Source organism: Bos grunniens, chromosome 15 (assembly GCF_055505025.1).
Source record: "Bos grunniens cultivar Pamir isolate PY7600 chromosome 15, Bosgru_T2T1.0, whole genome shotgun sequence".
Lineage (NCBI taxonomy): Eukaryota > Metazoa > Chordata > Mammalia > Artiodactyla > Bovidae > Bos > Bos grunniens.
The window spans coordinates 74,572,216-74,580,401 of NC_141179.1; the positions used below are offsets into that span (position 1 = coordinate 74,572,216).

At 47.3% G+C, this 8,186-nt stretch overlaps 1 protein-coding gene across 9 annotated transcripts in view; it reads left to right on the top strand.

The window, feature by feature from the left end:
* The window catches only part of ALKBH3 (alkB homolog 3, alpha-ketoglutarate dependent dioxygenase), a 41,531-nt gene extending 36,966 nt beyond the window's left edge, over nt 1–4,565 (top strand). For all 9 annotated transcript variants that reach the window (XR_015142314.1, XR_015142311.1, XR_015142312.1 and 6 more), the window contains 2 exons: nt 3,376–3,474; nt 4,207–4,565. Coding sequence is in view for 3 of the 9 variants with exons in the window: in XM_086341215.1 (XP_086197341.1) it covers nt 3,376–3,474; nt 4,207–4,299 (192 nt within the window). In the remaining 6 variants the exon portion in view is untranslated. The remainder of the gene's footprint in view (nt 1–3,375; nt 3,475–4,206) is intronic.
* The last annotated feature ends 3,621 nt before the right edge of the window (nt 4,566–8,186 follow it).

Genomic DNA, 8,186 nt, shown 5'->3' on the forward strand with positions numbered 1-8,186 from the left:
TGACAATAAATACATCCAGGCTTTTTTTTTTCCCCCTAAATAGCATTTTTCTAAAGGAAACTGCATAGACTCAGATCTTGGTAAGAGTTGTGAAACTTTGGAAAATCCTAGCATTCATTGAAAAGTATAATTAAGCATTCAAATGAATTGGCTATGGTTGAGGAGGAAGTGAGAATGTTGATTAGCATTAATGTGAAAAAAAATTTTTTTTTCTTTTTCTTTTTCCATCTACTTGTGAGTTTTCAAGTGTGTGGGAAACCAAGAATATCAGTAGCAAAACCCACCCTGTAGACTGACTCTGGCCCTACAAGTTTCTTTGAATGGGGATCAGGAATGGAAAATTTTATCCTAAGCCAGGGCTTTTTAGAGGATGTGTTTTGTTTTGTTTTGCAGAAAGACCTGAGTAAATCAAAAGGGTTTCAGAGCCATGTTTGGGTAACAACCGTGCTTAATAGCCGTGAGCTTGCTCCTCTAAACAGTCAGACCCAGGCTTCCACTGTCACTTATCCATTTATCAACTGAGCTCTTACGCTCAGCCACGTGAGCTCCTCTGGCCCTTTATCTGATTCCTTGGTGGAAAAAGTCTCTGTGGATTTTGGTTGCGTTGAAGGGTGGCTGTGTGGGCTTTTGCTGCCCCAGTCTCAGGAGAGGGAAGCATCTGTGAGCCCAGTGCTGCCTTGGTAGAATCCCCTGTCCTCTATCCCATCTGTGTCCTTCTGCGAATTATGGGGGGCTTCCCTGGTGGCTTAGTCAAGAATCCTCCTGCAGTGCAGGAGACCTGGGTTCGATCCCTGGGTCGGGAAGTTCCCCTGTGAAGGAAACGAGGAATGCATTTGCTGAGCCAAGGTTGTTTGAAGGAACAAATGACGAGCAGCAGAGTAATGACATCACCTCTCCCTATGGATGTGCTGGTGTTACCATCTCCTTCCGGGACAGATCAAGGTAGCTCCCTGCCAAGAAAAGGCTCACCCTCTTTTGCTATTTGGTACAACTAAGGGTTATACTGGATGTGATGTGTTTCAAACCACCCTGAGGCTTTCTCTCATTTGAAGAACTCAGATCTTAGAATTGGAGAGGGAGACGTGGCTCTGCTGAGCATCACATTCAGTCCGTGCTGATATACCCCTCCTGGGTTTGGAATCCTCTCTCCCTGCTTCGTGTTTCCAGATAGGGTTACAGTGCTCACCTCTTCTCTTCCACTGGCCTTAGCACCTCCTCCTCCCCAATAATGACTTTTTTTTTTCCACATTTGGAAAAGTTTTAAGGAGTTCCATTTATTTGGAGCACAGGGTGCTCGTGAAAGGGATGTAGGAGACGAAGCTAAAGAGAAGGAAGCAGGCAGGTCATCAAGGGCCTTGGGTGCCAGGCTAATGGATTTGAACTCCATCCTGAAACCTTTGGGATGTCATTAATGTATTTTAAGCAAGGGAGGGGAATTCTGAGATCAGATTTGCATTTTATTACAGTGGCTCTGACAGAGCAACCCTGGATTAGAAAGTGCTGACTCTTGACTCTCCTAACTTCTTCTCCAAATCACTCCTTAGACCTGCCCTCTGGTCTCACAGACCTGTGTATACATGATGGGCCTTGGCTTCTTGGCCTCTGGCTGTCGCATATACAACTCCTTCTTCCTAGGACATGCTTTTCTTTCTTAGTGTTTTGTTTTTTTAAATTAAGTGTAGTTGATGTACAGTATTATCTCAGTAATGCTTTAATGTTCTAGGAGATCATCTCAGACTTGTCTTCCTGTTGTGTTAAGTGTCTTTCCTGTCTGCTGTACTCTCCTGTCCCAGTGCTCGATTTATAGATTAAAGCCCCGATGTACTTCTGGGTTACACAGAGGGCAGCAGCAGTTCTGTCTGTAGCTGTGTCGAACCTTGATCTGGTGACTGACTTACAGCCTAAATCAAGGAGCCTTGGACCCTCTGATCATGAGCAGCGCACTGCCTTCTGATATCTTTTCTTCAGTAGGACGTACATCTATCTGCAGTCCTTTTTTCAGAGAGCACCCTTTTGCTTTTCTGAGCTGGAACTGCAGACAAGGTCACCTTCCCAGTCCTCTGTGGTTGGCTGGGGCTCAGAGGTAAATGTTTTGGTGCTTGCTACTGGAAAGCAGAAGGTGGCAGACACAAAATCAGTCACTGAGACTGAAAGTTATTTCAAACATTGCTTGTGTCTTCTGCTTATGAAAGTTATGACAGTGCTTGACAAAGTCACTGCCAAGGGTTGGGGCCTGGAATCTAGACTGTTTATAAAAGTTCATTATTGTTTTGGTTTTGATTTTCCTGGGGGAAATCATTGTAAACAGTTACATTCTCAGAAGCACCCCTGCAATGATAAACATAAACACAGCATTGCAGCGAAATCAGTCCTGCAGTAATTTAAATGTAATCTCTTGCATTGGAAGTGAAGCGGATGAATGGATGGGCCTGCTCAGAATGGAGTGAAGTCAGGACACTCGGGTCTGTCCCAGTCTCAGCTCTTCACGTGCTCTCTCTTGCGTGAGTAAGGAAGTTGTTTAATGTGCCGCTAGCGGTGCCGGAGGAGTGACACCGCCTGTGGGCCGTATCGCAGCCCGTGCTGGGAAGCTACATTACGATGTTGTCCGTGAATTGACTTTGAGCTCTGGAAGAAAGGGCAGTGTAAATATGGGCATCTGTATTCTACGTGCTCACAAGTTGCCATCCTTTCTCAAAGGCTTACACAGCCAGGCTCAGTTTAGCAACACTGTTCTGGTCATGGCAGAGTCCCCTTCTTTGAGAAAATCTGGCTGTTGACTGTTCTGGAAAGAAATGAGAATGTATCTCCAAAATACCAAAGTAGCTACAGGGAGAGTTATGATCAGTTTTAACATAGATATTAATTAGTGAATTAGCATAAACTGTGAAAGGTGGTCAAAGCTCATCACACCACATCTTGTTTGAAAGCCTGTTCTCCTAACACTATGTCAAAACACAGGGCGCAGAATAAGGCAGATGTAAAGAATTATTGTATAAATGACTTTGAATTCCTTCATAGGCCAGAATGTACTTTTCTGCAGTTTGGATGCTGATAATATGAATACTAATAGCTATTACACTGTACCTAGTACCCGCTGGGCTCCAGGTGATTCACACATGCATCAGCTGAGGCTCACAGCAGCACTGTGAGGCAGGTAATACCACATCTTCCTTTTACAGATGAGTAAATTCAGGCACAGAGAGGTGAAATAACCTGCCCACGGCCAGCCAGCTGCCAAGTGACAGAGCTGGTAAATGAAGCCCTGCCGCCTGGCTGAGGTGGAGTTGCCATTTCTCTGACCAGTGTCGTGTTCTGTTGCATCTTGATCACACAAGCGAAAAAAAAAAATTCAGTGCCATGAATGCTGTTTTCTAGGAAGACAATGGAGACTACACGTATGTGGAGAGAGTGAAGATACCCTTGGATCATGGGACCCTGTTAATCATGGAAGGGGCCACGCAGGCAGACTGGCAGGTGAGGACGTGCGGGTAACACGGACTCGCTGTCCTGGGGAGGCAGTTTGCTGACGGGCTCACGATGATTAATTTCTGTATTAAATGTGGTGATAGCAAGTTGCTTTTATAAGGAGCACGAGGCAGTAAACTGACCTCATTTCCAAGAAGTTTTGATACTGCTGACAGAACGGCCCTCTCGAGCAGCATTGTCCAGTGGAACTTCCTGTGATGAAGGAAGTGTTCTGTATCTGTGCAGCCCAGTGCACTCGCCACCAGACACGTGACTCTTGATCCCTTGAGATATGCCTGGAGTGCTGAAGAACTGCATTTTCAATTAAGCTAGAGCTTCAGGCAGCCAGTGGCTCTCATATGGGGCTGCATAGCTCCGCAGCTTCGGCCAAGCCATTTTTAAGGTGTGCAAATTAATGTAAGAATACCTAGCATGGGAGAGCACCTTGTGCCTCTCTGTGGTCTCAGTCATTTGTGTGTTGTCTTTTGAGCTTTGGAGAAATGGCAGGAGGCCGCGAGGAAGAACAGCACTTAGAAGAAAATAAAAAGATCTCCCTGTGAGGGTGGGGGGTGGGGAGTTGTTTCCGAGAAGACGACCTTTCTCCACAAGACTTTGAAGAGCTATTGCTGCTCATTGAAGGGAGATAAAATTGAAATGTGTTTGTGTCCTCATAAGTTTTAAATGGCTTTGGAATAAAAGTGTAAGTGTGTTTATGTCAGAGTTATTCATATTTCCATTTAGCATCGAGTGCCCAAAGAGTACCACTCCAGAGAACCAAGAATAAACTTGACCTTTCGGACAGTTTATCCTGACCCTCGAGGGGCGCACTGGTGATGTGAGATCCTGGAGAGAGAAGCCGCGCTGAGACTGAGCAAACCTTCCTCCATGAAGACACTTCCGGAGGCTGGTCCAGCTGCTCTCGTGGCTGTCTGGAGGATGAGGATGGGATTTGCTTTCCAGCTCGGAGTCCTATTAAATGACAGCCTGCAGTTCGTGTTCAAAATACGTTTACTGTGAGAACACTAATCCCTAATCACATTGTGAAATCACATATTTTCTTTAGGCAGATTAAAAACTGCTGTGGCTGTGTTTACCAATGATTTTGCCCATAACCCGTTTTCCCCCCTCCTCGCTGCCATCTCCGGTTTTGGTTGAAGAAATATGAATGGACTTTGCCTCCGGGGGAGGGTAAATCCACATCTTTGCTCCTTGTGCCTGCAGCAGAGTGGAGATAGTAATACACATCAGTGACTCGGGAGCCTTCCGCAGGCAGACAGCTGCTGCAACCCAAACAGAGTTTTGTTGAAGTCTGCCTCGACTCCTGAACATGTTGGCTTGTGTGCTATGGTAATGGAAAGCTGCGTACTCTGGGAGCACTTTATTTAACCGAGTCTCCTTGCCTGTCCATTTCCTGGGAGACATGCAGACAGGTTTCAGGCCTCTGAGTGAAAAGTAGAGGTGGTATTCTCCAGTGTATCTCCAAGCTGCCCCCTGGACTCCTCGTAATACAAGAGGAAACTATCCTCTCAAAGGGAGGAGGAATTGAGTGATGTCATGAGAAATTTCAGCTGAAGAGCGGCAAATGCCCTGCTAGTGGCAGCTGTTCCACGTAGATTAGTTTCCCCCTGGAGAATTACTTGAGTCACTTAAACCCAAGCCAGATAGAAGCGGGAGCCGTCCTGCAGGGAACAGACTCAGTTACCTTAATAGTGCTTTTCCCTGTAGAGTTCAGGAGCCCCGTGACTAAGGCTTTCTTCTGACTCAGTGTTGTCTTCTGTACACACTCCCGAGATTCAAGGGTTAGTCTCTGATGTCACCAAGGTTCCCAAAACAGACAAAGTGGCTGCCCCTTGTTGCATCATAAAAGCACGTGTCTTCCTGATCCCTAGACTTAGGAGCAGCATGCTGGATCAGTCCAAACCAAGACAGAGAAAACCAGAGAGAAGGAGGATGGATTTAAACGGCTGAAAGTAGGGCGAGGGAGTTAGAGTTTCCCTCGTGCCCCATGGGGAAAATTTACCCAGCCTTCGTGCTTTTTGGTCTTGTTTCCATTCCATGCTGTAAGATTGATGAGCCCCAGGATCACGATAAGAGGCCAGAGGCAGATGAATGCCTTGCCTTGCCAGGCGCTTTTCTGTCGAGCTCTATGACTTCTTGAACCAGAGTCTCTTCTTTTAAATGTTGTTTCCTGTGTGTAGCTCCTTTGTCTAAAAAATACCAAATGTTTTATAAAATCTGAGTGTCACAGTAAGCCTTCCTGTGAGAGAGACACAAATTACCACAACAAAAAAACAAAGCCTATTTAATTCCTAGCTTGCCTGCAGTTCACACACACACAACCTGGCCAGGGAGGTGCCGCCAGCTTTGGCTGTGATTTGGATGCGTGACCCCGGGGAAATTCCTCTCCCATTCCCACAAGTGAAAGAGCCAGGAGATGACTCCAAGTCTTGTCACCACATCCCTCCCAGTTCGGGCCGTGCGTTGCGTCAGCTGCAGATTTGATCTCTTCCCTCATCACGGCCATGTCTGTCAGGGAAACATGTTCCTGACCGCCTGGCCCACCACCTGGGTTTCTTCATCTGAGAGCAGCGGTCTGAGGTTTTGTTTCTGGCTGTCCGATGGCAGAACAGCCACTCTTCCTACTACTAAGGTAATGTCCTTTCTGAAATGTCGAGGAGGTGGTCGCTGTAGAGTAAAAGGGCCCTGGCAAAGGATACCCGTGCTCGGAGACTGCACCAACCTGTTGCTGTGTCTCGCTGATTGTAGATCTTAACTAACAATTCAGGCCAAAGCTCTTTTTGCCAGCATTACTTGTTAAAGTTGAGGGGACAAATAAAGCAGCTGTAGCATGAAGGGAAAAACAAGTGTGGTTTTTTAGCTGCCCTGTTTTTGAGCTTTAATAACCTGCCAGGACAATTTAGTAACCATGCTAGGAACTTCCCTGGTGGCTCAGACAGTAAAGAATCTGCCTGCAATGCAGGAGACCTCGGTTCAATCCCTGGGTCAGGAAGATCCCTGAAGGAGGAAATGCCTGGGAAATCCCACGGACAGAGGAGCCAGTGGGCTGCAGTCCATGGGGTCGCAAAGAGTCAGACACGACTGAGCAACTAACATGGGAGCTTCTTATACATAATCCCTAACCCTCCCTGAAGCCATTCCAGAACCAGCTGCTGTTCCCATTGTAGAGATGAGGCAACCGAGTCTCCAAGAGGTGAAGTCATTTCATGGGACTTGTGAATGGCAGAACCAGAACATAAAGGACAGGCTAATCCCCTAACTGCTTCTCCTGCCATGCAGAATTTAGGCAGAATGGTCTAGTGGGCACCTCTGGGCCCAAGCCTCAGGGCTTGCCCCTGCAGGGCTGGCAGCCCAAGCTCACCTCAGTGCCCTGCTGGCTGGGCTGACTGCCATGCCACCCTGTTGGTCCCCTGGCTCTCCTGTGCACCAGGCCAGATGTCTGCACCTCCTTAACACTGGCATCTCCTAGTCAGAAACTGCTGCCAACTGGGCTAGAATTGTCCATTTTAACAGAGGAGGCTCATTGTGGGGGGATACAATCCATTTTATGATGAATTAGACAAATTCTCCTCCAGCCTTCCTGGCAGGTGAATGAGAACATGTTTCCTGACCAATCCAAGCAACCTTTCTGTCATAGGCGGGTGGTCCCTTCTTCCCTCCATTCTTACCTGTGAGTCCATTTTGGGACCCTAATGCCTAGATTCAGCATCAGGCTCCCTCATGATGCTGGCCAGCACCACGACTCCGATCAGTCAGCAGAAAGCCCAAGAAGCAGGGCAGACTGCACACTGAAAACATGGACCACAGGCAGCTTGCCCCAAAGCAGGCCTCGGAGCAGTCTGACACTTACCTCAGGGTCCTTCATATTGAAATGAGGTTCCAAGTGGTTGTCAGCTAAACCACCAACTCATGTGGCATTGATGATTCCTATAAGTTGGGGTCACAGCTCATTAATTAACCTGCTATTTTCTTGTGACACACTCCCTGCTGCCTCCATGGCTGGCATGACCTGCCCTCCGTGAGTGGCAGACCTGTCTAGGCCTGGCCAGTAAGTGGCACCATCTCCTGGACGGTGTCATGGCAACCCCAGAAGAGTTAAGTGGGCCCTGCAGTGAGCAGAAGACTAGTTGGAGGGCTTCAGAGAAAGCCCTGACACGTGATGGGTCCCTGCCCCACTGGGAATATTTCTTCCTTGAGTTCTGGCAGCTTTTACTTGGCTGCAGAATATCTGAGACCCATTTGCCTTTTCTGGTCATAAACACTTGTAGTGTTGAATCTGGAGTCTTGATTGCTTTATTTTCTTAACTATTTCTTTGAAAAAGCTGAATGTTTCCATAGTGATGCATTCTTTTGGTTGAAATCTTTACATGTGTGTGATTCCACCCACATGCTCTCCTCAGAGGGACCTAGTCTATAACTGTCCCCTGACCCCACCCTCCCATTTTCTCCTTTTCAAGGAACCCCTGTACGAGAGCCCTGTTAGTTTTGTGCTGTTGAAATCCGCTCTTAGATACAGTGATTCCTGTGTCAGGGGGTCAGAAAGGAAATTACCTTGATGTTTATTCATGAGAGTGGAACACAGGCTAATGGTGCCTTTTCCAGCTGGCTTGGTGCTCCTGTGCCAAATTAGAAAAGCCTTTCTCAGCCTGTGGCCAGAGCCCCATGCTGGGCTGGGCCTTCAGCATAACTTAGGTAGTGTTTCT